Consider the following 11,359-nt stretch of genomic DNA (forward strand, 5'->3'; position numbering starts at 1 on the left):
AAACTGATTGAGGTGCCCTTATAATATTTTGGAGACCGTGGAGAAAATGTGCAAACTCGGATTCCTTAAAGTTGTAGCCTCGATAAATTTTTTTGCTTCGGTTTCTTCCAATGTGACCATCAATTGCACATTTCAAACCAAACCATATTTTTCAAGTTTCAAATTCAAGTTTAAACATAACATGTTCCAAATGCATGAACAAAAGATGAACCACTATGCAACACCAAAGTTCAACCAAAGGGAATCATCTTGGCATTGATAACTCATCAATCTTGTTTTTCGTTGCCTGTGCTTGTCTCTTAAGCATCCCCTTTGACAAAATCATGCTGGATCAGACGACCAAAGCTGGCAGACAGCCGATGAAAAGGTAAAAACAGTGGTTGAATATGAAGATTTTCCGGGAAAAAATGCAAGTGAATTGGCAAATTTCCCATGGGTTCACTACACTCTGGTCCAGATCCCACATGCCAGCGAAGCGAGTGGGTATCATAGACACATCCGGCAACACAGAAAGTACAACCAAGCGACATGTTTTAACAGCGAGCATCGAGTCGGACAAGTCGCAAGCAGCTAACAGCCAGAGGTCCAATCCAGTTAAAACTGACGCTAGCCTACTACACAGATGGTTGCAAATGGTTGGCGAAAAAAGGAAGACAAGACAGATTTGCAGCAGTACATACATCAATACACGCAATCGTCCAGAAGTATCTGAACAAATGGCGAGGCAATAACACGGCAATGGGCATTCTGTCTCAGCTCCAAGATAATTTACTGTCTTCTCACTCCAGAAACGACGCCATCTTCGCAGAAACCAATGTGACGACATAGGTACAATCTAGGTAGCAACAGAAACATCTGCAAGATGAGCAAACAACTAGTGTTTATGTAAAAGCAGATACTCAAAAGATGGTAGACATTCTAATCCCCACCCCAAAAAAGATGGTATATGAATCCACAATTAATCCAAAAATGCGATAAAAGATACTAACATCTATATTAACTACTTTGAGATGGTAGTACTCAGAAGATGGTGGATGTTCTAATCCCCCCAAAAAAGGTGGTCGCACTTAGATGCAGAAAGCCAAGCCGTACTTCTGCTGTAGCTAGTATAAACACACATGCAGCTTGGCTATGGGTAAAGTAAAGTAACATGTATTACACAGCATTTCAAGACTAAAGTTGTGCTTACCTATCATCAATTATACATATGCGGTCCCATGTTCTTACAGCACTTTGTGATAAAATGAATATTAGTGCTAGAGGAAGATAAAATGTCAAATTCTCTTATATGAACATGCAAAAAACAATGGTGGATCACATAACAGAACACTTGAGAAATATAGCAATTTCAGAATCAGATGAAATAGATGCATACTTTAGTAAATACTCCCTCCGTTCCTAAATACTTGTCTTTCTAGACATTTCAAATGACTACTACATACGGATGTATGTAGACATATTTTAGAGTGTAGATTCACTCATTTTGCTCCGTATGTAGTCACTTGTTGAAATGCCTAGAAAGACAAGTATTTAGGAACGGAGGGAGTATAATGGATGAATACATTGGCAATACAGCAAACAAATCAGGCAAAGAATCTTACCTAGCTTATTGGCTTGCATGTTGGTCCACCAAAATGTACATCAAAATAACCCACGACAGGTTAATGATCCACACAGGCAGGTCTTGGCTCTATGACTGGTCTCTTCTCCAACCACACCATAGTCATAGGTTAACTCTGTCATGGGAGCGATGTGATTAAGTGCAAAAAACATTATGTGTGGGTGCTTGTCGTCTCCATGGTTGTACTGCACTGGCTGCCAGAGGACATTTGGGGAGCAACTGTGGTTCATGAAACGCGAGACATTTCCCATCTTTTTTGCACTTATCTTGATGGGCAGTGGCTGAAATTCCTCAGCTGATACGTACGTGCTTTGCTCGCCTATCAGTTCAGGCCCGAAATTCCATTTTAGTGTCTTCTCACCAGGGCACACAGTCTGAAAAATGTAATCATCTTCACTGTCATCCAAGTTAACTTTAAGCTCATCGATGACCTCCCCAGTATACTCACAAATAAATGCACCAGCACGAATAGGCTCCCAACAGCGAAGACCCCAGCCTCGATTTGCCGTCCGGAAGACCTCAAAGTGGAACCTGATCCCTTTTTGGCTCACTCTGTTCCGACAATTCAGGGTACAATGGCAAGCTTCACCACATTCATATACTATTGGCTTGCGGCACACCAACACTCCTGATGAGCTGTACGGTAGATCACCTCCGTTATGTTGCCCACAAGCACAGTTGGCATCACCAGGTAGGCAAACACTCTGGCAACCACAACCCTGCATGGGTGTCATGGAACTGACGGGTCTCAAGTATTTGACCTGATTAGTATAGGTGAACTGCCCAGGTCCTTTCTCATGGTCTACCTCATTGACGAGACACACTGGGATCGATTCAGTCCCAGATGATAGGTCACGTAGTATAACCCTGCCTCTTGTCGATGGATCTTGTATCCATCGCTGAGTCATCTTCCATATTGCAGCTCCATCACGCTGTCCAGGTTCACGCTGCAACCTGTACTTGAAGCAATTGACGCCAAATTTTGTTCTCTCCGTCCAGGACTCTTGGATCTTATAAAGGCCATCATATATGTAGATTTTGCCAGCTACCATAGCTGGATCTTTGAATCCCCGCACAACCCTTATCTCATTCTTCCTGTGCATACTCCTCTCAAGAGCAAGGTTGCCCCTCTCAAGCTTCTGGTCATGCCTCTCCTCGGTATTCCTACTGTTACCCCCTGAACCACTGTACACCAGTGTATCTGTGTCATCATCCTCGTTCTCATAACCACCTGCTGCAACAATACATATTGCTACAGAATCCTCGTCAGCTCCAAATTTAGCACTCATGTAATCAATGCCACCCATGCTAGGAGCGTGCAGCCCAATGATGCATAGCTCCATCCTGAAATAGAAAATATCCCCTATTTCAACTCCAGGAGCAGTCCCTACCCTCTTCCCCACATTCGCCCTGATATTACTGGCCATCATGATGGCGCCAGCTTTCAGGTCTGCACGTCTGCTAGCATCCTGTGTTTCATCCATCTGAAGATGTCTACGTCTGAGTGCCTCGAAGGTCATATGAACTGCTTCCACAATCTCCCTAGGATTATTTGGTGAAGCTGGCAAGAAAGCAAGCTCCTTGCCAGCAACAAGATTCTTGTAGATAGGCTTAGGGCGCTTGACCTTAACTCCATCTGAGCCGTCAGCAGACAAACCAGCTGACCTCTTCTTAGCCTTGCGTCCAGATGCTGAAGTCTGATTACCAGAATAAGGTTCATCGTCACCATTAAGTGCTGTAGCCCCAGATGATCTCGTCTTGTATGCTGAGATAGGAGTAGCATCAATGGCCCCATTAGCACTTGTGCCTGCTTGCGAAAAACCATTCGCGGTAACACTGAAGGTGGCGAATGATCCAAAAGCAGGAAGGTTTCCACCACCAAATCCTGTAGGAAACTGGCCAACAGGAGTCACACAGACCAACGGTGGGGTGCTTGACTGGTTAATGTTGACTCCCATGGGTGCAGGGAACATTGGAGCTAAAGACCTTATTGGCTTGATATCCAGAAGCTCCTGATTAGGGCCAGGTATAAAATTCCTAGCCCTGTCCATCTTAAATCAACCAAAAATTCCTGCACAAGGAAGGAAAACCTCAGTGGACTATACAGAAACAAAATCAAAATGGAGTAAGCAGCGCTTAGTGAATCCTTAAGCATGGTTCCACCCTGGAGAAAGTACTGCATGTAACTACAACCAGCATGGAAGTTAAACACCAAACTAAAGTCTCACCTGCTTTTGTTACTCATTGATCTTTTCAAAAGCAAATCAGAAACCACACCTAGAGCAAATCTACAAGAACTGATGGGACCATAATTGCCCTTTGAGAATTACATGCACTTTTAACTAGATAAAGCATTTCCTTCCATGTACTCCCTCTGTAAACTAATATAAGAGTGTTTAGATTACTAAAGTAGTGATCTAAACGCTCTTATATTAGTTTACAGAGGGAGTACTAAACAAGTAGCATTGGACCATCGGTAGCAGAGGGTAGAAGAACAGTGGTATACATCAGTACCATTTACTAACTAGCACTGATAATGGAAGAATACCAGGACAGCTAGATAACACTAACTAAAATATGTAAAACTACTATCAAAGTGCTTGTACGTTGCACCGTATCCAGAATAAATCAATATATGATCACAATTCAATAGTTTATAATATATCACACAAATATATTATCTTCATGATTTGGGTTGCATAACATTACAATTATGTTGGTTTCACCACAATTTTAGTCCTCCTAACTGTTCCACTACACAATAATCCTGTCAAAATAAGAACAAAAAATTAAAATTAAAACACGAAAAGATTCCCGTCGGAAAGTCAAAAAACGAAACGACAGGGCCAGGTTCGTTGGCGGTAGGTGCTGGAGCAATTGAAGTGACCATGGAGGAGACATTGGAAAAACTGAAGGAGGATCATTTTTCAAATTTTGAAATGTTGGAGGATGTCGATTGAAGATAAGAGGTGGGTGGGAAAGAAAGGCGACAAATGGAAGACCCTTGGGGAAATGATATTGGGCTGCTTCTAATAAATGTTGTTCAATTCCTTTGTCATACTCTTTCTCTTTTGGCATGTTTGTCATACTCTTGGTATGGGCTAGATGATAAGAAGCTAGAACCCTCTAGATAAGGTGCCTAGTTTGACTCTAAGTTGCCCCAATATTTTAATATTTTTGCGAAAGGTCCCACATGTTAGAGTGGTAAGAAAGGTGAGTGAACTCACCACCAACTCAAACCTTTAGATGTAGGAGATGTAGGAAAAGGATATAGTAATAGTAAGTATCAAGGGTAGAGTAGCCATCAAACGCAAGAACCACATGACATGTAATATGTTGGCTTCGTCCGTGAGCACCATTAGTTTTCTGAAGTCAATATCAGGACACAGCTACACCAAAACCAGATACATACAAGCAAATCCTAACCCCTGCTGATTAATCATGCTGCTGAATAGCTAGTCGCCATACTCTTTTCATCAATTGCCAGCAACAGAATGAGGGGACCAGCAGGAGACCAAGTCAAGCCAACATGGAAATTGGACATATGTAAGCTGGCGCACTGGAAAGTCTCAGTTGTGTTCGATTCGTCAATTCGGCATTTCCTTGTTTTTGCGGTTATTGGAGGTGTACAGGATATGAATATGAGAAAGAAACCATAAGTTGATAGGTTTCAAACACAAAACCTCAAAGCTTTACCGCTAGGACAATATAACTGGTATGCTCACATTCAAAATACATTTGTTTTTACCCTATAAATGGCCCCACTTATATATTATCTCTGCCACTGGATTTGCTCTTACAAGAATGAGGACGAACAAGGGAAAAGTTTGGAAGATATAATTACTTAGGAATTCAAGAGCCATGGATTCGGATTGGGCTCTGCCATCAATACTAGATTAGCACAAACGGTGTGGAAGTTCAGGTGAAGGTCAGCCAAGAAGTTGGGGAGAGGTACTATGAAAAAGAAGAAGTTGAGGTACATCGCACCGGAACAGATTTAGAGCAGGATTTGGGAAAGCAGGTGTGTCTTGACATATGAAATATTTGCCTGGCTGATCCTCAATGATAGAATCAACACCAGGGATATGCTAAAACGTACGCATTGGTATGTGTTTGATGATGATCATTTGTGCTCTGCCCTTTAGGAGCTAAAGAGGACTGGCAGCATCTATTCTTCCACTGCAATTTCAGCACAAGGGTATGGACCTGTCTCCAAATTGGTTTGACCCTGGGGAGCTTAGCGTTTTCAATCCAATGGGCTTGTATACATTTCACTACACGCTGCTTTAAGGAGACTGTAATTTTGGCTAGGAGGCGCATCTGGAAGATTTCAAAAATTCTAGACCATCTTTTAGAGTTTGGAAGTTTGCTTTGTTGCAGATGCCACCCTCAAGCATATGGTGAAGAAACAGCCTGTTACCCCTGTCAGTTATGGATGGACAGCATATTGCAAACTGCTTTTCGTTTTTTGCTAGGTGATGTAAATAGTACTGTAGGTAGCAATTTTTTGTTTGAGTAATGAAAATAGCTGTGGAGACGTAGCATTGGCAAACTACATTTCAAGAACCACATATTCATTGAGATCACTCCATCTATAGCAAAAGTTTCATCCTGGTACAAATAAATATTGCAAAAACTTCCCACTTTCTACCTCTAGACTGTAGTACAAACAGAGCCCAAAGTTTCAATCCCTTAACAGAATTAACACTGTTGGAAAGAAGGAAAGTTTGGGTCTGTATCACTGAAAGAACGCCATAGCAAACTGCAATCAAAAGTTTTCCTTCTTTTTTCTCGCAAAAGTTATCCTTTTAATGGCATACTGCTAAAATGGTCTTCTTTTAATGCTATACAGACCCCAAATCTTCCTAGAAAAGAATCGTGGATAGAATTGGCATGGTCTGTCGAAACGCCGACGAGGTCCAACCAGGTGAGTTAATGGCAATTTGATGCGCATCTGCTAGCTGGCTAATTACGTCCACCCTGAAAGTGGTACTGAAAATGCCTAAAGCTAAAAGCGATGCTGTGTTTTGTGACTTGCCGATTTGGGGGAGAAACGAAAGGCCCCCAAAGCAAAAATGCACACGGCCACTGATGAGAAAACCTAGGTCGGGACAGATCTAGGCAAGAACAGCATGGAAATGTAATTAAGGGGAGAACGCGGCACTGTTCAGCAAACCCTAGGAGGCGAGGCCCGAGGCAGGGGGAAGGGCCGAGGGATGACGAACTCGGTGGCTCGGCGCGCCGTCCGAGCCTCGGACGGGGAGAAGACGGGAGGCCATGCGGAGCCCGCCCCCGGCCGAGGGATAGAACTGGGCACGGCTCGCCGAGGGCCCTGCTAGCATGGGTCGGGAGAGGGAGGGAGAGGATGGAAAGAAGCCTACCTGAGCCGAGCGTCTCGGGGGCGAAGGGAGGGGGAGGAGCGGAGGGATCTCCTGGCCGGCGCCGGCGCCGGAGCCGACAGCGAGCGAGCGAGCGATCTCCGCGGCGGCGGGTCGCTGGCCTGGTGGAAATGGACGGGAGAAGCGTGGACCGCTGTGCCTGTCTGTGTGGGATGGTGGAGACTGGTTTAACCGGCTCGGGTAAGCGAGGGAGGGATCGTGGCGCGTCGGCCGCGGATCCGACGGCGGAGGGCGCGTGGGCCCGAGGAAGGGAAGGAAGATTGTTGGGGTGGTGGGTCGTGTCAGGTGGGTCTCGGCGTTTTCTTGGGCCGGGAAAAGGGGGGCTTGTATAGTCGTGCCACGATGGTTTCGCCCGAGATGGCAAAAAAGCTGACGAGGCGGCCGGGCAAGCAAAGGTACCGCGTCCTTCTGCACACTCCAGTCTAGTGCAAGGCGTCCGCACGCTTGGTGGAAACCTATTTCAAACGAAAAACACACACACACAGAGAGAACCTTGGGCGTCGTAGGTGGACCAAACAACCACTTGGAACTTAACCCGGCAATTCGACCCATGGGTACGCGCGCCCATGGGCACCCGACCCGAATGGGTAGGGTATGAGTCTCCATGTGCGCCCATGGGTGCGATCCATAGGCAACCCGATTAATGATGGGTAGGGTATGGGCACAAGCCTATACCCATGGGTTATCCGATGGGCTATCCGATTAATGTGACATGTATATGACCTGATGAAATTATATAATTATTAACTAATTATTTAGTATGTATGCACAAGGCACAGAGAAACAGAGGAGAGAATGTAGGGTGAATGCATGGATCTATACAGGCCAAGCACCTAACACAGAACACATGAGAAAAAGAATACTTGCGCGAGGCTCATGCACAAGTAAGAGAGAAAGACCTGGGCCATCCCTGAAAAAAGAGAAGCACCCGGCCCATGGTTTGCCCGTGCAAGCTAAAAGCACTTGGGCCATGTTCCACTTGACTCTGGCTCACCCATTCCAGTGCAATATTGCAGTAGTTCTAATTGAGATAGTCCCACCTCGCTTGTGGTAGTAGAAAAGGAAGGGTTGGGTGCTTATATATAAGACAACCACAGCGGAGGAGGAGGGTCGACATGTTGTCTGCATGCCTTCTGTCGAAACAGACAATACAGAAAGAGGTTTTTTATTGCACCGACCCGATGGGTTTCCAATTCGGTCGGGCGACCCGACGGGTTCGGGCACGGGTTAACCTAAGACCCATGGGTAGGGTCGTGGGTTTGGTTATGCACCCGATTGCGTTTCGGGCATGGGTCTGGTTTAGGTCTACCCGACCAAACACGACCCGACTGCCACCTTGACTTGGAACCGGTGGCAGAGGCCCAAACAATGAAGGGCCGACTAAAATGGGTCGGTTGTGCCCGGTCGCTGCTCGCACTGGAACGAGCCACGACAAATGAGAGCCCTCAAGTGAGCATGTCGACGGCTCAAAAGAAAGAGTGAGCATGTCAACGGCCTTCTTCCGGCTGCACCATCCCTCACACGGGGACGGAGCATTTTTGTTCGACTTGCTTTTTTCCATCTTTCGAAATTTTTGTTTGAGTTGCTACTAATGGCCTTCCCTCCCTGACTATATTTAAATCACTTCTGAGGACTTGCTGATTGTCAGACTTGACATCAAAGTGGACACAGTAGCTAAGATGGGTATGGGTTGGTACAATGAAACCAAAAGGGTTGTTGGTTTTGGTGGTGGTGGAGACCCAGATGATGGATGTTTTAGAGAGGGTAGCATGGGAAAACTGAGTGAGGAGAATGGAAAAGAAAACATCTTCCTGGGTAGTATGTCCTTGGCTCAGATTGAAGAGGCTAATAGGAGAAATGATACTAGGAAATTAAGCATTGAGCTTACTAGAGAGAAAGCTAAAATGAAATCTAATCTGATGTTCTCAAGGGGGTTCAGTCTTTAGACGAAGAGAAAATTAGGCAACCTGCCCTATGGGCTTTGCAAGAGAAGAACTGCTTGAATTAGAAGCTGATACGAAAAATCTTGAAATTGAATTTCTTAATCCAAGAAGCTACTGTAAACTCTTGTTCAAGAAACTGCTAGGAGGGAGCAAATGGAAATTGAGATGGCTAAGTTACTCGATGATGAATCTGGAGTTTATGGGGAAGAAAACGAAGATAGTGGGGATTCTGGGAAATCTCTTGAGTCTACTGATTATAATGGTAGTCAAGAATCGGTGGAGAACTTTGGGGAGAGAATTACACAAATTCATGGAGTTTTTGTTGAAAACATAGATCAAGCGACAAGGATGATGCTCTCAGAAGATGCCTTGGGCATAAGGGCAAGGAGATGTTACGATGGAAGATTTGTCTAAGAGTAGAGCAGAAGCTCGGGACAACTATGGTATGATCTCTGATCCCTCCTCCCCCTCTGGTTCTTCCTTACTTCATATGACTACACTTGTTGGAATTGACATGGGATGATTTATTGATGTGGTTGAATATAATTTGGATATGATCCACAAAATGGAATGTGATAGAAAAGATTTCTTCATGCAGAATAGTATGAATAAATCTAAGAAAAATACCATGAATCCTAGCTCACCAAGTCCTATTGACACTGGTGGTGCTGATTTAAATGAGTTGCGTTTAGATGATGAACATTCTGGTGCAAATTTGGAGGAAAATTATATAGGGCAGTGTCGGTGTCAAAACCGGCGGATCTCGGGTAGTGGGTCCCGAACTGTGCGTCTAGGCCAGATGGTAACAGGAGGCAGGGAACACGATGTTTTACCCAGGTTCGGGCCCTCTTGATGGAGGTAAAACCCTACGTCCTGCTTGATTAATATTGATGATATGGGTAGTACAAGAGTAGATCTACCACGAGATCAAGGAGGCTAAACCTTAGAAGCTAGCCTACGGTATGATTGTTCTATATGGAGTTGATTGCCTACGGACTAAAACCCTCCGGTTTATATAGACACCGGATAGGGTTAGGGTTACATAGAGTCGGTTACAATGGTAGAAGATCTTGAATATCCACATCGCCAAGCTTGCCTTCCACGCCAAGGAAAGTCCCATCCGGACACGGGACGAAGTCTTCAATCTTGTATCTTCATAGTCCAGGAGTCCGGCTGAAGGTATAGTCCGGCTACCCGAACACCCCCTAATCCAGGACTCCCTCAGTAGCCCCTGAACCAGGCTTCAATGACGACGAGTCCGGCGCGCAAATTGTCTTCGGCATTGCAAGGCGGGTTCCTCCTCCAAGTCCTTCATAGAAGATTGTAAACACCAAGAGTAGTGTCCGGCTCTGCAAAATAAGCTTCCACATATTGCCATAGAGAGAATGATATAAACACAAATCAAATCTGCTGACGTATTCCGCAGTGCGTCATCACACTACGGCCAAGTCCTTCACTCAAATCGTTTTTACTTTTCCACCTCAGCATGTTTTGCGAGGCGGTTTTCTTGGCACGTCTTGTCAAAGCAGAGATCGTGTACCCCCTTTACGGGATTCTCATCAATACGGACGTGGGTAACCCAACCGCGCCATTTATCATGGCGCTTGGAAGGCAAGCGAGTTTTACTAGGCTGGTGGGGACGCACAACCGCATCCGCCCATATAAGGGGATAAGGATCCACGTTTTTACCTACGCCTTCTTCCTCCTTTGCCTATCCATCTCCTGCGCACTCGAGCTCCAGCGCCCAAGCCCGCACTTCCCACCTCAACCTTCTCCAGCTATGTCCGGAGCAGGAGGCAAGTGGATGGTCTCCTCTGCTACGGAGGGCCAAGTCAAGAAGCTAAGGAAGGCCGGATACCTGTCTAAGGACATCGCGCACCGGCTTCCCGAAAAGGGGCATCTTCTCCCCACCCCAAGGCCCCATGAGAGGGTAGTATTTCTTCCCCACTTCCTCCGCGGACTGGGCTTTCCACTCCACCCATTTGTCCGGGGGCTCATGTTCTACTACGGCCTGGATTTCCACGATCTGGCCCCGAACTTCATCCTCAACATCTCGGCGTTTATCGTCGTGTGCGAGGCTTTCCTCCGCGTCCGCCCTCATTTCGGCCTCTGGCTCAAGACCTTCAACGTCAAGCCCAAGGTGGTGCGCGGCAGCCAGGCGGAGTGCGGAGGCGCCATGGCGGGCAAGATGGCCAACATCCTATGGTTCGAGGGCTCTTTTGTGGAGACCCTGAAGGGGTGGCAATCCAGGTGGTTTTACATCACCGAGCCACGCGATCCAAACTGGATCGCAGCCCCCGAGTTCCGATCCGAACCCCCCACGCGGCTTATGTCCTGGAAAGAGACGGGCCTGTCGTGGGGTGACGAAAAAGAGGTGACCGGATTGCAAACATGCA

At 46.0% G+C, this 11,359-nt stretch overlaps 1 protein-coding gene across 1 annotated transcript; it reads right to left on the bottom strand.

Annotated features, from left to right (window-relative positions):
- Nucleotides 1-514: 514 nt before the first annotated feature.
- On the bottom strand, nucleotides 515-7,172 carry LOC125526867 (histone-lysine N-methyltransferase, H3 lysine-9 specific SUVH1-like). Its single transcript, XM_048691486.1, has 3 exons — nucleotides 7,003-7,172; nucleotides 1,602-3,692; nucleotides 515-855 (listed from the first exon to the last, which is right to left on the bottom strand). The coding sequence occupies exon 2, from the start codon at nucleotides 3,670-3,672 to the stop codon at nucleotides 1,642-1,644; it is 2,031 nt and encodes a 676-aa protein (XP_048547443.1). The 5' UTR covers nucleotides 3,673-3,692; nucleotides 7,003-7,172; the 3' UTR covers nucleotides 515-855; nucleotides 1,602-1,641.
- Nucleotides 7,173-11,359: the final 4,187 nt, after the last annotated feature.

Source organism: Triticum urartu, chromosome 1 (genome assembly GCF_003073215.2).
Source record: "Triticum urartu cultivar G1812 chromosome 1, Tu2.1, whole genome shotgun sequence".
NCBI classification, from domain to species: Eukaryota; Viridiplantae; Streptophyta; class Magnoliopsida; order Poales; family Poaceae; genus Triticum; species Triticum urartu.

What these genes read in the sequence shown, in the direction of transcription:
- LOC125526867 (XM_048691486.1), bottom strand. Translation starts at nt 3,672, where the DNA reads ATGGACAGGGCTAGGAATTTTATACCTGGCCCTAATCAGGAGCTTCTG.